Source organism: Scophthalmus maximus, chromosome 2, assembly GCF_022379125.1.
Source record: "Scophthalmus maximus strain ysfricsl-2021 chromosome 2, ASM2237912v1, whole genome shotgun sequence".
NCBI classification, from domain to species: Eukaryota; Metazoa; Chordata; class Actinopteri; order Pleuronectiformes; family Scophthalmidae; genus Scophthalmus; species Scophthalmus maximus.
In genome coordinates this window covers 5,759,884-5,781,448 of record NC_061516.1, presented here as the reverse complement: position 1 = coordinate 5,781,448, position 21,565 = coordinate 5,759,884, and the positions used below count along the sequence as shown (strand labels likewise).

The 21,565-nt window shown below is 46.2% G+C and overlaps 1 protein-coding gene across 1 annotated transcript; it reads right to left on the bottom strand.

The window, feature by feature from the left end:
- Positions 1-862: 862 nt before the first annotated feature.
- On the bottom strand, positions 863-21,565 carry crb2a (crumbs cell polarity complex component 2a). Its single transcript, XM_035625239.2, has 13 exons — positions 21,019-21,565; positions 11,287-11,979; positions 9,786-9,981; positions 9,136-9,275; positions 8,450-8,620; positions 8,236-8,349; positions 6,243-7,196; positions 4,983-5,557; positions 4,736-4,901; positions 3,629-4,499; positions 3,392-3,508; positions 3,049-3,175; positions 863-2,789 (listed from the first exon to the last, which is right to left on the bottom strand). Exons 1-13 carry the CDS (start codon positions 21,083-21,085, stop codon positions 2,568-2,570), a joined length of 4,413 nt encoding a protein of 1,470 aa, XP_035481132.2. The 5' UTR covers positions 21,086-21,565; the 3' UTR covers positions 863-2,567.

The window sequence follows — 21,565 nt, the reverse complement described above, 5'->3', positions numbered from 1 at the left end:
CACTTGATTAAAAAAGAAATATTTCTCATAACATGACGGCCTCACTTGATTAACATTTGACAACTCACTGTGTGGGACACATTCGTTACCTTGTCACATTTTTATCCTGTATGACGACACCCGTCTGTGTGTTGGTGCAGAGCCAGGTGTGTTGTACAGGGTTCATATCCCCGTGACATTTGATATGAATATTCATGTTCCCTGCAGGAGGATCCCCGGCCTTTCCTCTTTGCCACAACAGATTGTTCAGTTCACTCGATTCAATGTTATTTGTATAGAACCGAATCACAACATGCATTATCTCAAGTCACTTTACATAGTGAAACACAGGAGTTCCCACAATGAGCAGCTCTGAGACTGTGGAGAGAAATAAATTTCTTAATTTGTGGGCGAAGCCTCTGCCTCAGCCGGTTGGTGAGAGGAGAGAGAGAGAGAGAGAACAGTTGCTTTAAGCTCATCCGGCTTTGTAGATAAATACAGCTGGGTATCATCTGCGTAACGGTGCTCATGCGAACATTCATGTCACTTTGCTTGTGTGAGTTTGGTCGCGTGAGTTAAAAAAGGTTTGTCCAGCTCAAAGGCCCAGGCCAATCTGAGGAGGGGCTGACCAGGGGAACTGAGGGCACCAAGGGGTTTCTGAGCCGTCCGTCAGTCTCTCTCTCCTCTCTGGGTCGTTTGGTTTAGTCGGACTATGGTTGAGATGTTGTTTTGGTTTTCTTACACTTGTACATGTTCATGCATCCATACACTACAGATACTACTGATAACTGACAGCACAATTCATTTAGTTGTCTCGAATTGATTAATGTGCAATCTGCATCGTTTTCCTTCGTGTCTCATTTTCCTCCCAGAGTCCAAACACATGCAGAGGCTGTAGGTGAATTATGGTTTGAGTTGATGTTTGAAGATATGACACCTCAGGACATTTCACTTTATTGCATGTTTATAATACATTATGAATGAAACAATGAAAACAATGTGCAGCCAAAGCCTAAGGTCTTCTTAAATGAGAACATATTTTTTTGTTGTTGACCTAATACTAATATTTCTAATTACATTTCATCTTAAGATTTTTTTGACCCTCTCAAACTTGAGGATAGGTCTTTGATTGCTTTTATTTAATCTGCTGCAATATTTCAACCTTTATATTCGAAAACCCGCTGTTCATACAGACATATGCATATCTACATAGGAAGTTTGTCTTTAATTTGCCTGGGTTTCATATCTTCTTCACTGACTGTGAACACATTTGAAGGTACAACTGTAGAGGCAGAGACAAACGTGATCAGATACTCCTTTGTGAGCGTGAACCGCAAACAGTAACACTCGAAGTACAGCAAAGGTCAAAACTCGGAATAAACATAAATATACAAACTGTTCAGAGCTGACTCAAAGAGAAATAGCCTGTGTAAAAAATGTGTTACAAGGAAAACTAGACTTTGATATGTCAGTAACGCAACAACTAACTGTTAAAGTACAAAAAGCAGTAATTTAAAAAAATATGCATTTGATTTATTTTTTCTGTATTTCTGAAAGGATTTTTCAAGTTTGCCAGTTTTACACAGGATGATTCTCTTGAAAAGGAGTCCTCTGTGCGCGCACACACACACACACACACACACACACACACACACACACACACACACAGACTGAACACACTTATCCTGTGTTCCAGTGTAGCCTAGAATACCCTGGTTGGCTGTTGTCTACATCTGTAATACTTTTTGTAATGCTCCTCTCTACTCTGTGTAAACTACAGTAGGTTTCTTTTAAGTCTGAGGATGTGAGAAGCAACCACAGACGAGAAGCACTCGTCTGTGGTTGCTCCAGAGATCCCAGGGTTTCATCCTCTCTCCCCTGCTGGACAAGTCCCAGATGTGTCAACGGGACAATCGGGTCACACCCAGGGAAATGACAAAACGACGTGACTGGTGGTCGACTTAGCTTCCACATATGACATCCCCCACCACAAGTAGGCAATTGAGTACAAAAAGAATGCATAAAGGCAACATCAGATCCTGTACGGGACAGGGAGCGCAGTTCGCTCACACATCGTCTAATTGATGTCAAGCAGTGAAACACTGCTCGCCTTGCTTGGCCTGGAAACACCCGACTTGTAAATAGTCAAGTTTCCACATTTCGACCCAGATTCGGTAAAAAAGACAGCAACGGAAGATGCAACTCCATGCACTTTTCCTCCGATTGCTGTCACATGGACATTAAGAGTTGGTTTCATGGAGACAAACATCTCGGTGCCATTGAACCACTGCAGAGGAAGATGAGGTGATTAAAAGAGCTCCGGCCGAAGCTCAAAGATAGAAAACATGATGGAAATGTGTCCTTTGAGGGTTCTAGTTCCAATGTTCCAACGTTCTAACAGTCTTTGTCAGAATTACGCACAATACTAGTAGAAAAGGAAATTGTACCAGACTTCTATTCTCTGAGCTTTGACTGGAGCAGTACATGTTCTCCACCGCTAGAGGGCGTTATCCCACAATGTTTGTCCTTAACACCAGGTATCCTCTGCTCGTATCACCTATAGCAACGCTGGTGTCTCAGCCTCGGTGTCAGATGAGTCGCTCCTCTGGTGGCACCTTGAGCATACTGTCCATCTCCAGCCGAGCTCCGGCCAGCTCCTGAGCACTCGGGCTGTAGGCGCCCTCCGACTGGCGCTTCTTCCTGGCTGTGAGCGCCATGAAGGTCAAGCTGATGGCGAGGATGAGCACAGAGAGGCAGAGGACCGGGATGGCCACCACCAGCCAGGGTATGCCCTCTCTACGAGCTTGTTTCTGCGAAGGCACAGGGAGGGGGCGCATAGTGATGAATATGTAAAAAAAAAAGGCGTTGTCATTATTGCATTGGTGGTTCCACGCATCCTAAATTCAAATTTTTGAGATGGATGTCAAAGTTTGCTGAGGTCTAATCGCCAAAATTGTCACGCATTTCCAAATGTCATTATTAAATAGAACAGAGAACATTCCAAACCTTTTTTTTTTTCTAATTTTGTGACCAGTATAATAATAAAGAAGAAAAATGTAATGGACGTACGTTAGTGTCACAGACCGGACCACTGTAGTCGGGCAAGCACTCGCACACAAACATGTTGAATCGGTCCAAACAGGAGCCACCGTTTCGACAGGGGTTGGACTCACACTCGTCGATCTCAGTTTCACAACTGCGAGACACAAAATATATGTCGTCACATATAAACAGATTCCATTTGTCTCAGAGATTCATGCTTCTACCGCGTTCGGAATGTCATTCGTCTGGCTCGTACAGATGTATATTCAGCGTGTCGCCATCACTCCGGGATTTTTCAGAACGCTGCAACTCATTTTCCACTCAACACAATGCTGTAAATATCCATCCATTCATTATCTATTCCTCTTACCTGGTGCCGGTAAAGCCTGGCATGCATGTACAGTTGGCTCCCCACAGCCCGTCACTGCAGATCCCATCGTTTTCACATTGGACATCTTTCCCACACTGTATGGGAGGATAGTCCCACCTGTTGGAACATGGATCAAACCTTGCTTAAATGGACGAGAACCAGAATTCTGCATTGTATCTGTGCACTGTGTACTAAAGCAGTCCAGACAAACAGACGGATGAATGAGTGAGTGCTCACTGGCAGAGGGGGCCACTGTATTCCTTGGGGCACACACAGGTGTACATGTTGGGTCCGTCCCGACACGTGCCGCCATGTTCACAGGCGTGATGTTCACACTCGTTGAGATCCTCTTCGCAGAGGGCGCCGGCAAATCCTTGGTGGCACCGGCACTCGAAACCAGCCAAGTAGTCCCGACAGGTTCCGTGGACACAGGGCCGAGACGCACAGTCGTCGGTGTCCGTCTCACACTGTTCTCCCTCCCAGCCAGGCTCACACACGCAGTCGAACTTATTGAAGAGGTCCTCACAGGTGGCTCCGTTTAGACAAGGACCTGGATCACAAACGGGGGAACTGGTACAACCTAAGTGAATCTTTGGTTTTCCAATGACGTGGAACTGGGTTTGCTGCGGTGCTTTGTAGTTATCCATAAAAGGAAGGTAGAATCCACCCACTCTCACGACACCCAGGCAGCCGGTGAAGCTCTCTGCGATGGCCAACACAGCCCCCTTCTCATTGAGGAAGTGCAGGCTTCCCGCACCCTCCGGAGAGCTGCTGGTGTCTGTGATCCCGTCCACGGTGATCAGCCACGGAGAGGCTTTGCGCGCCTTATCGGCCATTGAGATGTTGACGCGATGCCAGCCCCCGTCAGCCACTCGGCGAACTCCCCGGAAGGTCAGCGTCTCGAGACTGTTGCCGGTGTGGATCTCGACCTGCACTGAAGAGTCCAGGAGACCCACCATGAGCAGGTCGGAGCCCCACGAGGCCTTCAGGAGCACCGCGTTCTCTGAACGAGTCCGCAGCTCAATGTAGATGTTCGAGACCGGTTCAGCCAGGGATCCTCCGGCGCTGTACTGCACAGGATTGTTCTCAAACGTGGCATTGTACACACCTAGGATACAACATATTGACACTATTATTGCACTGCTCCAAATCATGAATGCAACATTGCGGAGTCGGAGTTGTTTTTTGCAGATGTACATGGTTACTAAGTTTAGTTTTCTTATTTGATCAATGTGCAACATTGTCCAGGTTGGTCCTTTTACAATTACATTTACACCAGTAAATACTTGGCCTTAGTGTGGCCCAAACGATATGCCAGTCTCAAAATGACGCAGGTGTTCTTACATTCGTATCCATCAGGGAGGTCCACGCAGTGGCCGCCGTTGACACAAGGATCACTGACACACCATACGCGTGTTTCGCACGTCTTCCCAGTGTATTCCGCCAGACAGGAACACGTGAAATCATTGAATGTGATGGTGCATTCACCTCCGTTCTGACAAGGATTCATCTGCAGGGGGGAAGCGTTGTGGTTTTATTAGGATCAGACGAGTAGAAAAGGAACAAGGCCGATTCGGGGATTATTTCTTACCTCGCAGGTGTCATCACTGATGCAGCCCTTCTTCACGTTTTGAGCATCGCTCGGTAAATACACGCTCTCCTCATCGGGGCCGTTCCAGGGATCCAAATCTAAATGCGCCGAGTCTATGCGAAGGTCCTGCAGGCAACCTTTGTAATGCCCCCCCCACCCGTCAGAGTCCACATCTCCCGGAAGCCCTCCTACATAGGCCTGATCTCCGCTGTTAACGTCCACTTCATGGATCTCTCCGATCCCATAGCGGAGGCCGGCGTGCTCAAAGATCACCCGCCTGTGTTGGACTTCCACGCGCAGCAGCTGCTTCTCACCAGTGGTCACAAACACTGGCGCCGTCAGTGGGGCACTGCTGGGCAGAGAGCTGACCAGAACCCTCCCCATCCCGAGGTAGATTGAGAAGTAGACGTCTCCCCCGTCCTCCTCCGTAGGTCTTCTGAGCTGGAACAGCAGCCCGTCCGGCTTCAATGACCTCAGGAAAAAGGACACGTTGAAGTTGCTCCCGAGGCTCTTACCCACATTGTAGGCACGGAAACTCACCGTGTCCTCATGGCTGTATGTCCATGAAGGGAATTCTGTCAGGGGAGAATCACATGAACATATAACATGTAGCGGTTTAGGTTTAGGTGTCATTACCGAGGACACTTGGCGGACTGGAGGAAGCTAATTTGTGCATGTATCTAACTACTGTAAGTACATGTTCTCAAGTACAGTCAGGAGGAATTCTGCTTAATTATTTTCATGTGATGATAATAAAATTCAGGGTAAATTGTAGCCCGGACTCCAGTGGGTCGATGAACTGGGGCCTACATGTAATCCAAAAAAGCCGAACAAAAGGAAAGAGCGGCAAAATCTAAAAATCTGGCCACAGAGCCCGAGAGACTCGGATTCCCGCAGCGACCTGCATCTCCCAACGAGGGGGGGCGCGCTCTCGGACACGGCCAAACTCTCATCTCTCATCAACAAAAGCATTTCACAGTGCAGAAAAGAAGCAAATATTAACAGCCCGGGTGCAGTACAACACTTGCAGACCATAGCCGGAGCAGATCGATACGTGTAACGACTGCAGAGCAACCTGACCTGGGAACAGAGCCCATTTTAGCATTTCACACCTTGAGACAAAGGCCAGATGTTATTGGGGGTTAATGTGTTCCGCAAAAGCACGTCGGAACTTCAATTAAGGAAATTCTGGAAGCTCACTTTCACCTGAAAGCGGTCCTGGACTCTGCCTGCTCGCTGAAATTTGCCCGCTGTGCTTACCTTCGGAGCAGCTCTCGCTGTGGAAGGGACGGTAGCACTCGCACTGGTAGCTGGTCCACAGGTCCACACAGCGTCCGTGTCCGTGGCAGGGGTCGGGCTCACACCAGTCACTCTTACTACAGCCGAGCTCGTGCCCCTGGTCCTGTGGAAGGGTGTGTGGTAGGATGGGCTTGGAGTCTACCATCAGGTCTTCCATACATCCAATGAAACCTGCGCCACTTGCTGAGCCCTCCAGAAGCTCTTGTGGCGCCCCGCCTACATAAACGTGAGTGAAGGCTTCCGAGGGCTGGAAGGGCAACTCATCCGTACCAGCATCCACAACTCTGCACCCGTCCCTGTCGCAGCCAGGGCCCTTCAGTATCAAAACCAGACCTCCACCGCCTACCAACACATGAGCATCTCGCCAGTCCCCATCACTCACCGAGCCAGGAAACGTTACGTCCAGTTCAGTCTCCTCAGAAAAAGCTCTCGCCCGAAGACCGCCGTTCACAATCTCCAGGAGGAAGTGGCTGTCCCCGTCCCCCCTGTAGATGAGCAACATGTTGGGTAGAGTGGTCCGGAAGCGCAGCTGAAGCCCAAAGCCTCTGTGAGCGCGGTGCTCGACCTCCCTTCGGGTCCTCTCCCCCAGAGGAACCTGGATGTGAATGAATCCCGGGCTGGAGAAGGAGAACGTCGTTCTGGTGGAGCACTGCTCGTCATAGAAGCCGTGAGGGCATACGCACTCGTGGCTGTGTTCCCCGCCGTCCAGCCGCGGACGACAGGCGGCTCCGTTCTGGCACTCGTGGTCCACGCAGCCGTGGAGCCTCACGCCGCAGTGATCTCCTCCCCAAGGAAGTTCCCCCGGCTCCGCCTCGGGACAGTGGCAGGTGTAGGACGCCCTGCCGTCTTCACACCGGCCCCCGTTCTGACACGGCTGGCTCTCGCACTCATCGACGTCCACTTCGCACAGCTCGCCTGTCAGGAGATAACACTGACACTTAGACACGTATATGTGACTTTGTTTGTTTTATAATACATGTACATCTTTTTATACTGTTAAAAAAAAAAACATGGAACAAACAGAACTAACAATGTGCCGTCCCATGAGTCTGTAAAGCAAATTCTTTCTGACCTTCCGCCTCCTGGATGGAGCATTTATTTTTAAAAGCTCAGTAATTTTCTAGAACAGATGGTCACTCTGCGTCTACATTACTCAGGAGGAAAGCGCATTTCTTTGGGAACATTTGTTATCAGTGGATCAATACACACGTGGTGAGTGAGTAGGACTTTCTTGTCACTTTACAGACATCACTTTTTCTCTAAGGAATAAAGTTCATTCCTGCGTGAGCGCCACACTTTGCAGTGTGTGTGTCTGTGTGTGAATGTAAATGTGGCCTGATACTTACATTGGTAAGATGTAAACAATACTTATATGAGCACATTCAAATTATATATTTTTTTTTATCACAAACATGTAAAATTATTTTCCCCTTCTCTTCTGTGTGTGTGTGTGTGTGTGTGTGTTCCGAGCTGTGAGAACTCATCCCATCACCAGGACCAGTGATCGGCCTGAGTCCTGGTCAAGTCAAGTCAAGTCTTCGCGTCAAGACTTTTGTGAACTTTGCCGAAAAACGTCCATTTCCCTGCTCCCAGAAACCGCAAAGCATGGATCAAGTTCTTTGTCACGTCCCCCTGCCCCCCTCTGCTCACGCCAAGCCCTTTGCAGACATATATATGGTGTTAAGTAAAATATTCATACCTTTCCATCAAACAGAGATATTCTAGATGACTTTTTAAATCTTTGGTAATTACATGGTTGGCACATTTGCAATCCCACCAAACACCACAATCGTTGTCTGATGCCCAATACCCTGGTCATTCTGATGGGAGCAGGAGTGTTCAGATGTTTCTTCATGTTGAGACAACACGCTCTGCCACTCGCACAACGACCACGTGCAGCGTTACAAAATGCAACAGATCATTTTGTCCGTTCATGACAGGCTGCGAGACTCACCCAAGAATCCAAGGCCGCAGGCGCAGGCGTAGCCGTTGATCTGATCCTCACAGGTGCCTCCATTCTGACAGGGCTCCGACTCGCACTCGTCGATGTTCACTGAGCAGTTCTCTCCTGTGCCGCGAAAAGCAAACCCAATCATTGTCACATTTTTACAGAATGAGCGCGAGGGGAGTAAATTTCAGCTCGCTGTTTCCTTTTAGTTCTCACTCACCCGCGAACCCGGGCTGACACTGACAAATGTATCCGGCTGCATCGGCAAAGCTCAGCTCCCACTCCATCTCCCAGTGAGACAGATCAGAGCGCTCAAAACACTCGCCGCCGCTCTCGCACGGCTGCTCGGCGCACTCGTCCACGTCCGTCTCACAGTTCGGCCCCTCATAACCTGGGGACAGCGACAACAACACAGCGCTTTCATTTGAACCGCTTGTCCTCCACGGAGCACAATGACACGCACGGAGGTCAAGGGGACGGCTCTGACCCCGCGTTTCACCCGCGACCTCGGTCTGCTCCCTGATTATCCTCCACGCCCGGGGCCAATCTCCTCACACACTCACTGCAAATAGTCCTGGTGACCCTTGACTAATCGCCAGGTTGTCAGCTAGACCACAACGGTAGCCACGCTCTCGGCCACTCGCAGTGTTCCTCATAGCATATATTTAGTTTACGTGCTCACTGCTGCCATGCTGCAGCCGCCGGCCGTTCACTCTTCGCCGGTTCACTTCGACTGCAAACTTACAACTTTAGGTTGGACGGCTGCGTGACGATCACTTTCTCGTCGTCAGTCCTGCATGCTGCCTATCACAATCTGTCCAAACCTAGAGCTAGAGATCATAGCCCTTGTTGCTTATTGTTGTATTGGGACAGAACTGTTTGTCGCGCAGGTTTGTAATTCCGTACCTGGCCAGCAGAGGCAGGTGTATCCTTTGACTCCCTCTAAACACGTGGCCCCGTGCTGGCAGGGATCGGAGGCACACTCTGGGATGTCCACTTCACAGTGGTCGCCATGGAAACCGGTATCACTGCAGTCACATTCATAGCTGTAACAGACAGAAGTGTGTGTGTGTGTGGGGGGGGGTTATCATCAACAATAATGAACAATGACTGAACAGTAACCCTTCATGTAACTCCGCCTGTTTCCTCAAAGTAGATGGAGTTGCTCTCGGCCTCAGAATTTATTCAGCGCGAACCAAGTGGCCGAACACTAGGGCTAACAGACAAGTGGCAGAAGATGTGGTGCTACGCAGTTTTGTCTGAATTTAGAAGTAAAACATTAATCGTGAGGTTTTGTCTACCTGATTAGTTTCATCAGTCTTTATAGATAAACACAGCTGGGTGTCATCTGCATAACAATCTGGATCTGGCTGGATTTACCAGCTGATCAAGAGTTTTTAATAACAATCAGGCGTTATGTTGATGGGCAGAAAATATAGATTTTCCAAAACTGGAAGTTGACTGTACATCTACCCTCCTGTCCTCTGTCGGCACAGACATGGTGTTCACTGCTGTGGCTCCGACACATAGCGAATTCCGCTTGAGGACGGGCCTACCTGTTCACCATGTCCCGACACACAGCCTCGTTCTGACAGGGAGCACTGGCGCACTCATCGACATCCACCTCGCAGTAGACGCCATCAAACCCCGGCTGACATTCACACGAGTACATGCCGATCAGGTCATGGCAGGTGGCTGCGTTGTGGCAGGGACTGGACTCACACTCGTCGATTTCAATTTCACAGTTGACTCCTGGTCAAGGACGGAAAAATCAGGATGAGAGGAAAGCATTTGGTGATAATATGAAAGCAATTACAATTTTGTAACAGAACAGACCAACCACATCTGACAATATCTTGAGATCAGCGTTTCCATATATCTGTGATGATAAAGGCATTTCTCTTTCATTTTCCAGACAAACCGGTGGCGTGTCAGGGGAACGCAGCAATGCTGTGACCCGACCGCTCACGGATAACAGCTCCTCTGACACAGAGCAGGCTCATGGAGGAGGAACGTCGTGTAAGACATCCAAGACGGGAGTGTTTTCCTCTCACTCTGCACAGACACTTTATCTGAGCTGCAGATAAGATACCTGACTGAAAATATCCCACTGGGCACTTAAAATGCTCCTCGTGCGCAGTTTATCAGGGACCAGCCAAACAACAACAGAAGATGGCGAAATGAGAAACCTCTCGAGGAACAAACACACACGGCGTCGAAAAGCAGAGAGTCCTTGTTTCAGTGCGATGATAACATAACATCCAATATCACGGATTTGAAGAGAAGCAAACACTTGCAGGAGCTGAGCTCTCTGCGTAATATTACTGTATCACTGCTTTACCTTGATTTTTGGTGTTTTTCACGTCGAGTGATGATTAATAGTAACGCATTATTATCATCATTACCATTATTACCACTACCAGTGCTGCTGTTATCATTGACAACATTATTACATCTATTAGTGTTATTATAATACTTATTTTTCATTATAACAAGCAGCCTGACAATACAACAGTAACACAACAGTTCCTTGTTTCTCTCTTCCCCCAGAATCCATCTAACCTCATATGCAATAAAATAATTTATTTTGTCCACTAACTTGTATCTCAAACTTCCAAGTTTGAGGTACAAGCGTTTTCTGATCATTTTTAGTTTCTTTTTTCCTTTTTCCTTTTTTCTTCTTCTCTTTTTCATCGTTTATTCCTTCAGTTGCGTGGCGGCCAAATTCATCGCAGCTTTCATGTGTTTTTCATAATCACGATCTCGATAGACAGATTCCCCGCGGCGACGGGCACTATCTAAAAAAATTCAAGAAATTAACTAATTAATTAAATTAAAGAAATGGCATGAACGCAACAGTAACACGTTTTTGTGTGATGATGATGTCAAGTGATGCAAGTTCCTTCTGGGAAAAGGGACAGAAAGAACGAATGATTTGGAAGAATTAATGACGTTAGGCAGTATGTCCCATTAATTGTCCTCCTTAGGCAATCAATAACAACATAAAACCTCTCCAATGTTTGTGTTTTGTACTGTTGCAGTGCGTGCGTGACGTACCCGCAAACCCTTCCAGGCATTCGCACTCGTAGTGGTCCTTCTCGTTGATACATGTGCCATTGTTCTCGCAGGGTCTTGAGGCGCACTCGTTGATGTCGATTTCACAGTTGAAGCCCTGGAAACCAGGCACACAGAAGCAGTGGAACTCTGCCACTCCATCCACACAGATGGCTCCATTTTGACAAGGCTCCGATAAACACTCATCCACATCTTCCTCACAAGTCTTCCCCTTGAAACCCGATGCACAGTGGCATACGAAGCCCTCTGCTCGCAATACACAAGTCCCATTGTTACTGCAGGGTTCGTCGACGCAGTCAGTTATATGAGTCCTGCAGTCTTGTCCTCCGAACCCGGCCGGACACCTGCAGAAGTATCCGTTGAGCTGGTCGACACACATGGAGCGGGGTTCGGAGCAGGGGTCGCTTTGACACTCGTCCACGTCGTGTGTGCAATTATCGCCTGTGAGTCCGTCCGGGCAGATGCAGTAGTACTCTGTGGTACCAGGGGTGGTGATACAGTCTTCACACTGTGCAAAGGAGCAGGCGTTATAGAGTTCATCACAGTCTTTGCCCATGTATCGCACCTCCTCCCTGGCACAGATGCAGGCGTAGTCGTCCATGGTGTCCACACAGGTTGCTCCATTCTGGCAAGGTGCAGACAAGCATTTGTCCGATGTGGCGGTGCAGAAGATTCCTGGAACAGAAAGTAAATGTTGCGCTGACGTCAATGAATGCATGGTAAGAACATCAGATACTTAGAAGTCATTCCCATCCTAGCCAGCCAGATGAATATGTTAGGCGGGTAGCAGGAATGTTCAAATCAGACTTATTAATCAACCCTCCGCCTAAATATAGTTTTACCTAATTTGAAAACTCTTAACTTTTTTAGACTTTGTATCTGAGTTGGTGCTGAGCGCAGGTAAAGGCATTCTAGTGGGTGATTTCAACATTCATGTGGCTGTTGCCAAGGACAGTCTTAGTTCTGCTTCTAATTCACTAATAGACTCAATTAGTTTTATCCAACACTCACTGTTTTAATCACACCCTCGACCTCGTGCGGACATACGGCATAGAAGTTGAAAATCTATTTCCAAAAAAACCCTCTGACAGACCATTTTTAAGCTACTTATGGATTCTCAATTATTAACTACACTGAATTTGCGTTACTGAAGTGTTATTACAGCAGTTGTCTAACAGAAAACTCTGTAAGTAACTTAATATCCCATTGTTATTTTCTCCACTGCCATGTGTCGATACAGTGCAGGATTATTATCAAAACCTTCACACAAATTGACTGTCTTGTTGGCGCTCACACCAAAGTAGAACCTTTTCAACTAGCCTGGGAAAAAAAACCTAATAAACCCTCTGAAATGCCAGAACCACATATTATTCTTCACCTATAGAGGAAAATAAAGACAAGCCCAGGTTCCTCTTCAGCACTGTAGCCAGGCTGACAGAGAGTATCTACTGAACAGTCTATTCCTCCAACTCTTAGTAGCCGTGATTTCATGAGCTTCTTTACTAATACAATTATAACCCTTAACCTTTTGCCACAAATAGCACAGACACACTGTCCAGTACAGTAGCCTCAGAACCAACTGTATCACCTAATTTATAGCTAGACTGCTTTTCCTCCATAGATCTGTCTGACTTGTTGCTTCATCCAAGACATCAACCTGTCTTTTACAGTAGATCCTATTCCATCAAGGTTGTTTAAGGATGTATTGCCTTTAATCAACAGTTCCATATTAGATCAGATCAATTTCATCTCTATGAACAGGCTACGTACCAAAGGCCTTTGAGGTGGCAGACCTCTGCTCAAAAAACTGACTCTCGCTGACGTTATGCTCGCTGTGGCATTGTGTATAATTGCACTCTTTTCTGGTTAAAAGATTTTGGTTGCAGCTTGAAATCCGGACTTAAATTTAAAATGCTAATCCTGAAGCTAGATAATTTGTGTTTGCATTCATGTTGCGGTATTTACTTTAGAGTGGCAGCTTTTGCATCGTGTTCTGTGCCACCATAGAAGGCCCTTCCTGGGGGAGCCGGACTGAGGAATGCATGTGCGGGCTTTGGATATAGAGACCAACGTATTTTTTTTGTCAGCTTGTGACTCTGGAACAGCTCGATCCACGGGGCTGGAGAGACACCTTGGCCTCTAATAGCTTATCCTCTTTCGGCTCTCGAGCTGATTTGGTGGATGCAATGCTAGCTCTTTGCAGGGAACTTTGAGAGACTGAGCTGCTCCTAAAGATGCTCCCACTCGGGTTGAGATCCTCCAGAGAATCTGATTTGTAATCCAACGTTGTTTGCTGAGCAGCAGACAGAATGTTGTCAGCTTCATGAAGTGACAACTGTGTTGAAATGACAGAATAAAAAGAGGGAGAGAGAGAGAGAGAGAGGAGGGTGGATCTTAGAGATAGCGGGAACTGTGCTTGTGGATTAAGAGGAATCCCCTCTGCACAGGGGCCACCCGGGGATCACTGTTTGGGCCCCTTCTCTTTGCAATGCACGCTACTTCCAGAGCGACTTCTGGGTATGCACCCGTCTACTGAAGCAAATTATTGATTACTTGCTCCAGTTCCAGTTTGCATGTGTCCCAAGGCAAAACACTGAAACCCAAATTGCCCCTGATGGCTGTGCTCTGTGTGTGAAAAGGATGTATGAATGATAGAAAAGCAATACAAATGGAAGTGCTGTATGAATGTGTGTGAATGGGTGAATGTGAGATGTAATGCAATGCTCTTTCAATTGGAAAAGACTATATACATACAGTCCATTTATTGATGTGATGCAAGCGAATTTGACACTACTACTTTCAAATTCTCCCACTGTACTGAAACGTCAGTGTTTTCCCTGAGTTGTAAGTCACTTTGGATAAAAGCATGTGCCAAATGAGCAAATATAAAGCAATGTAAAAACTATAAGTAAACTGATGAATCTCAATCACTGCCGAGGCTTCTGATGGAACGGTGGGAATTTAGCTTCAACCTTTCTTGTGTTAACAGTCCAGCCTGCAGGTGGTGGTGTAATGTTTTCTTGCCACCCTTTACATCAATCAATCATTTGTTGAATGCCACAGTCTACCTGGAACAAGGAATGATTTGGAACGATTTCCTTCCTGACTCAAAACCTGCAGGTGGCTTAGAGTCCTCTAAGACCATATGCTGCACACATAATAAGATTCTGGTTCATTCCAGGTCAGTCACCTGAGTAACCATTTGCTGCTGGGACACGGGGAAGGAGTGGGCCAACCCACTCATGAAAATATATTTTCAGTTGACAATATGCAGCTCTTTCTAGCAGCAACGAAACAAGTAGATGACCTGAAATGACCAATTGTCATTTAAATGGGTCAGCTCCTTTTAAACCCGTAACACTTATTCATTCTGACAATTCCTTTAATCTGCTCTCTTTTCCGTCTCCTTTAAAAAGACAGACTGTGTGACAGAAGTGTTATATCCTTATAAATGCAGCTAAACCTTCCCACATATGTCCGTGTTTGCGTGGCTTTAAATATAAATTCTTGCCTCAGGCCATTCCAGCTTCTCCTCCAATTCCAAATAAGTTGATTATAAATTGGAAAAACTAAAACTTTTCTATTGGCCAAGACATCTTTTGAATCACCAGCTTATCTTTGCTGTTTGATTTAGGGTTCCTGTGCAAATGCTGGACGACTGAAAGGTAAGCTTCACGTCACTTGCTCTTGTTGATATTCACATGTAGATGTGTTGAGGGTGGCGGGACTCTTATCATGTCTGACAATTTTGGATCAGATCAAACCATGTACCTTTGATTAGGAGCAACTTCCTGTTTCATGGTAAAGGATCGAAAGTCGCCACATCTTCACCGCGTCGTCACAGCAAGGGTCTCTGATGAAAAAACTCAAGCTTTTAGCAAATTCTGATCCCACAGCTCCCTGGATGACACACACCAAATTTTAAGTTGCTCATGTGAAATCTGTTCGGATGAGTTCGTTAAAACAACGCGTGAAAAATGGAGAGGAAAAAAACAGGCCAAAATGCTACGTTCAAATCAAAATGGCCGACTTCCGGTTGGATATGCCATATATCCCATTGGCCAGATGGAACTGGTTCATTAAACTCTGGACTTATAGGTTTCACAGACGGGGGACTTATTGATAATAAAATATTATTGCTATGGGATAACAGCTTAATTGAATTTGGTGACTATCATATACATTTATCTATATCTATATTCTTTCGTCATTTGTGTATGATATTTGTGAACAGAAGTGTCAATGTGGGCCTACTGTGGTGGGAAGGAAACTGTTGAAGCACAGTTGAAGTTTTCGTCAAGCAACAGATCTTTGAGGGTTAACCTCCAAAATTTGGTGTAAAAAGATCCAAACTGCAAATAACTTAAGGGGATGCTGGTAGGCAGAAGTGGGGGCATTTCGCGTCAGTGCCCTGGAAACATTGTCTCAAAATTAGCGGACATTTGACAAAGGTGCAGGCAGGACAGTGGTCTGGAGAATGGCCAGAGCAACATATGCAGACATTGACGTTCTCACGTATAGCCCCTCTGGAGAAGTTCAGGAAAATGTCCAGACTTCAGTGCATGTGTGAGAGCAGCGCATGTCAGTTCAGGATGTGGATGTGACCCCTTTAAGGGGGTGGGGTAGTTTAGGGAGGTTTCACAATACAACCTCTCCTCAACAGCCAATACCATGAGGTCTCTATGGAATCAGTCTGCATTCCTGTTATTAGGCCAATCGCAACTGTGCAAAAAAAACCCGTCCGTCACTCCGAGCCTCCCAGCCCCCCAACACTTTGATCACTGTCCCATTTGAACAAAGGGGAGAATATTAACGGTGAATGGAGTTATGGAGGGGATGAAGAGGGACAGAGGGAGAAAGAATATTAAGTAAGATAAATAGCGAGAAAGACTATCACTCTTATTTGTTACAAATGGTAGTCATCATCAATGGTCTTTTCATAAGAACAAGAGACAGACCAGTCAGAAGACTTTCACAATGTCAAACACCACTGAGGCCCTCCTGTCATCACAGGGTTCAGAATGTGTGAGTAAAGACACACTCATTTGAATTCCCAACTCAAGACAACATGGTCCAAACCACCGGGTTTAAAGGCCCTGATCATAGGACTTATGTACTGCTGTTTTCTCTGTAAATAATTTGAATGGCATATACTATATTTCTGTGCACAAATCAGCTCAAACACAAGAAGGAATGAAACATAATTTCAGCAATAAAAAACTCAGCTGGAAAAATTCTAGAGGACATAAAAAACACGTTTCAAACATTTATACACATTAGACCATGAACCCGACCATAATGATATAAACAAGCGCCTTCAAAATATGAGACCAAACTGAAGCTCTAGGTTCACTACAGAAGAATTCACAAAGCACTTGTGCTAATAAAAAGTAGGATAAAAGTTGATATGATAATTGGTAATGGTAATGTGTGTGTGTGTGTTTGTTCAGAAAAGGTTTGTCGGAGAAAGTGGAAGAAAGAACGGTCAAATGTTGCCGTTATTCGTGCGAATTACGCGAATAAGCACAAATGTTCAAGCGACCAAACTCATACGAGTAAAGCGACATATCTGATACTGTAAACATGGTCTCAGACCTGCCAGTTAAGGCCACGCAGCCCTACAGTCACGGACCAACACTGCCTTTTTGCAGCAGAAGGTTCTTGTCATTTCCAATTGTGGGGAAGTGCCTCCTCCCCTCGGTCTGAACTGTAGACACTAACTGTGTTTGAACCCTACAGATTACAGCGGTCTGCAGGAGCGTGTTAGCCACCTGTAGACCAGAAGAGAACCAGATGGCTGCGGGGTTTCCAGATTATGTTCAAGTCTTCTTGATCTAAGAGGAGACCAGACATGTTGATTGAGTGAGCAGGTGATTCTTTGCTTGCTTGATAAAACGTGCTGCGCGTTGGTGGAAAAACATGTGCGATACAAGTGTACTCAGGTCTTTAGTCCGACAATAAACTATACGATTCAAGTAATTAAAAATGATTCGTCTCTGTCTGCATTTCTATGCAGTCAGTCTGCACAAACGTCTGTCTTTGTAAGGCCCCTACTTGGTCTCAAAGCTACGCTTTCAGGTCCAGAATGTGAGTGTATCACAAAGTTTACATGCCAGATTTTATTGTTATGTCCATTAGAAAGCTCTGATCATCGTATTTTACTGTCAGCAAGTTTTTTCCCCCCTCAACTCTTGGTCAACTAAATTTGTCTTTGTACATCTTGATTGTTATTGTTTTCACAATTATAAAATAATAAAAACTATGTGTCCCGAGATGGGGCATTGCCGCTCCTCTACCAGGAGACAGTTCCATAGGGTGGGGGCTACCGCACTGAACGCCCTGTCAACACAGGTTCTCAGGCTGGTATGGGGAATGGCGAACAGACCCGTATCAGAGGAGCATAGGTTTGGGGTAGCCGTGTGGGGATGGAGGAGGTCAGACCGGTACTGGGAGGGCAGGGCATGGAGGGATTTGTAGGTGAGGAGGAGGATTTTGTACTTGATGTGGAACTTGCCGGGAAGCCAGTGAAGGTGGATGAGGGTGTGGCTGACGCGCTGCCAGAGCTTAGTTTAGGTGAGAACCCTGGCAGACGAGTTCTGCACATACCCCAGGTCCTTGCCGAGTAGCTGGTTGATGGAGAACGGCCTTCTGGGATGGTGTTGCTGGTTGCCAACGCGGGTGGAATAGTACTGCCCTTTGAGTGTCTTTGTAGGACCTAGTGTGGTCTTTAAAGGCGCTCACGACGGACAGTTAGGCGAGTTCTTTTATAGAGCCTATCAAGTTGGTGGCCTTCATGGTATGGAGCTCATTGGTGAACCAGGGAGCAGGGCAATTGGAGGGAGACAGTCCAAGAGTCGAGTCTGAGGTATAAGCCAGTGTTGTAGTGAGCTAGTCCACTGAAGTGTCAGGGGGAACCGATGTGCGGCAAGCAGGTTAGTCAGGTCTGGTAGACTGAACGACTCCATATTGCTGAGACTGATGGTGCATCTGATCAGTTGCCTGAGCAGAGGGACAGGAACTGTGAAATTATAATTTTCTCTGTAATTAAATCGAACTTCTCCGTAACTTTTTATTCTCTCTCTGTCACTACATGGCGCTTGAGTGTGCTCACCCTTTCCATCTTCTTTGACCCCCATCTCTTTATCCACCCTCCACTTCTACTCTTCATTCTACTTTCCCTCCCCCTCTTTCAGATGAGCAGGTTTGATGGCCTCCCTAACCTCAGAAGCCTTTCCATGTTGTAATCCCTCTGGCCTCTTTGGGCCAATCCCCTTGCTCCTCTAATCTCCTGGTGGCAGGATACCTGCACAGATTACAGATTCAAGCTTCAACCTTTAGAATGTGTCTACCCTGTCACCTACCCTGGGGTGGCTGTGGCTCAGGAGGTAGTATAAAACAAAACAAAAAATGTTCCACTTGCCCCAGGTGGGTAGTCCTATGGTTCCTCCTTCAAGCCCGGGTCTTACCAGAGGCCTGGGTGTTTGAGGGTTCTGCGCAGTATTGTAGCTGTTTCTAGGACTGCGCTCTTCTGGACACCGTCTGCCGGAGCCACTCCCCCAGTTTGGGGGTTACAGCCCGGAGTTCTTCAGTTGTCACCGGAACCACTGTTGTGTTCACTTTTCAGATCTTTTCTAACTCCTCTTTCAGCCCCTTGGTATTTTTTGGACTTGTTCCTTCTTCTTGATGTTGCTGTCCCTGGGGATTGATGATGATGATGATGAGGATTTCCATCTCTGCTTGAGATAACATGTGCCTGAGCTTTGCAATGTTTCTCAGTTGTAGAGAATAGGAATGTGCTGGGGTAGCTGTTATACATTAAAAGGGTTAATTCTGAGAGTGTGAGTGGAATGCGAGGCAGAGCCTTCAGCCACCAGGCTCCTGTCCTCTGGAACCAGGAGCCAGACGACTTCTCTAAAACCTTCCTCTTTGATAAAGATTATAGTTCGAGCTGCTCAGGTGTTTACTGAACCATTTCTTAGTGATGCTAAGAAATCATGCATCTCTCTCTCTATCTCTCTCTCTCTCTCTCTGTCTCTCTCTCTGACTCTCTCTCTCTCTGCCCCCATGTATTTGCATTACATGTCACTAACTCTGTTTTCTTTCCCCTCTAATAACATTATTATTAATAGGGCCCGAGCGCCGACCAATGAAAGAGCCTTGAGATAATGTATGTTGTGATTCAGCAATATACAAACAAAATTGTAAAAAGATAAAATTGAACTGAACCCAATTCAATTCTATTGCGCCTAAATCATGTTGTGGTTATCAGATATGGTATTTAGAACAAAGCTTGTATAAATATGACAAATGTTCCTAAGCTATTGCTGCTAATTTTTCTTTCATTTGTCATCCCTTTAAATCCAAAATTTAAACTAAAAGCAAACAAAAACAAAACAAACGCAGAAACATGCATTGCTAACAATCGCACACAGCCATGACCATCATGACCATTCACAGTAATCCACAGAATTCACACAAGGTTAATCCTGACTGTTCACCTGCTGTGATCTGCAGGAAACAAATCAGATTATGACAGCCACATGCCACATTCCCCGTCTGCATATCCACTATCGTCAAATGTGGGCAGGTCATTAGAGGTCCACAGCTCAGCTACCACCTAACCCCCAACATGGACACCACGTTCGACGCACTTGTCTTTTTTTCCCATCCAGGGCCCAGGTTGTGTAGTAAAGGCACGCACACGCCTACCTGACCAACCCACGGGGGTGTTGGAGTCAAAATGAGGTGTGGTCAGGTGGTCAAATGGACTGTGGCCACACAAAGCAGCAGCCGGAAATCAAACCAACCAATATCCAGATTAGTGGCCTTATCTCCTGAGCACAAAATCCCCCGTTATCATGATGGTAATATGCACCTACAGTGGTGGGTGCACAGCAGGTAGCCTATACACTGTGCGTGTGACTCACATGGTCTGCAAGCTTGAATTCACTTTCACAAGTCTACAAGCAGATCCTGCGGACCGGCGAATCCACCATCACAACATCAGTTCACCAGCGTACAAGCTCCCGTGACTTTTAAAGGGAATGGCAGATGACACTGATTGGTTTATTGTATGTTACATCCAAAGAGCAACCAAGAGTTATTAAAAGATAGTTATTAATTTATGTCTGTTGCAGAGACCTAAACTTAACAAAAGTGGATCTGGGCATGTCCTAAATGCACTTGATCCATGCGATTTGTTAAACTACAGCCCAAAGTCTGCCTGACATATTCCCACTCGCAATTATTTCATCTCAATTATTTCATCCCTTAATCTGTATTCTATTCAATCTAATCTTTTATTATTTCCTAAAAATGAAATGAAATGCTCAGTGTCTCTGAACCGACTGGATTACTTTTCTTTGTGTGTGAGTATAATGTTGAAGATTCCAAAACAACCCTTTCTCTTCCTTTGGACTATCTACGTAGTAAATGATAACATGACACAGCTCATACTGCATGTTGTGTTTTGTCAGTACGCATAGAATAAGGACATGTTAGGTACAACACTTGTTGTGCATGTAATCTGTGCATCAGCGTTAAACTATCACTTATTACAACAAGCAAGTTTATCGTCACGATTTGGAGCCTGACATTTCAGTGCTTTATTCTGATACACTGAGATGATCATTCAAAAAACGGAAAACTTCAAATATATCACAAAAACAAACACAACAACGTAAATTACAGAAGGGTTACTTCATTTCCACTCACCCCACTTGAACATCATCATGGTCAGCAGCACTGTCTTGAGGTTCAGATGAACTCTTCCCAGCTCCATGGTAACGCCACTGATTCAATATGGGACGACGGGATGTTGTGTTGAGAAGGAGAAAGGAGAGGTCCTACGGTTGTGGCATGCTGCTGAGTCGCTGTTGGCCTGTGCTCAGAGGCTGCACGCTACACACTGCCCATGCTTGGCTGGTGATGAGACTCAAACTCGCAGCCCTCCCTGCTCCGAGTGTAATCAGCCATAAGAGCCGAGAGGCAACAGCAAAACACGAGCTGGACTAACCCCCTGCCAATACTGACGCTCAATCTCCCAGCTGCTGTTCGAGTACAGTTACACTGGAGATTGTAGGTGAAGTGAAGAAGAAAGTTTATTAAATGACACATGCATAAGGTCCAAGTAGACGAATTGTTAAGGCTTCATCCCATCTCACTTCTTGATTCTTTGAATAGACTGAAGGGTTGTGTTTTCAGTGACAATAAATTCAGCGTTGGTCTAACCGATACTAACCCCACGCAGGACCCCCCCCCC

What these genes read in the sequence shown, in the direction of transcription:
- crb2a (XM_035625239.2), bottom strand. Translation starts at nt 21,085, where the DNA reads ATGGAGCTGGGAAGAGTTCATCTGAACCTCAAGACAGTGCTGCTGACC. An exon ending in CATGATGATGTTCAAGTGGG is followed by an intron (nt 11,980 to 21,018) that starts GTGAGTGGAAAT and finishes TTTCTGTTCCAG; the next exon opens with GAATCTTCTGCACCGCCACA. An exon ending in GTGTCAGCCCGGGTTCGCGG is followed by an intron (nt 8,350 to 8,449) that starts GTGAGTGAGAAC and finishes TTCGCGGCACAG; the next exon opens with GAGAGAACTGCTCAGTGAAC.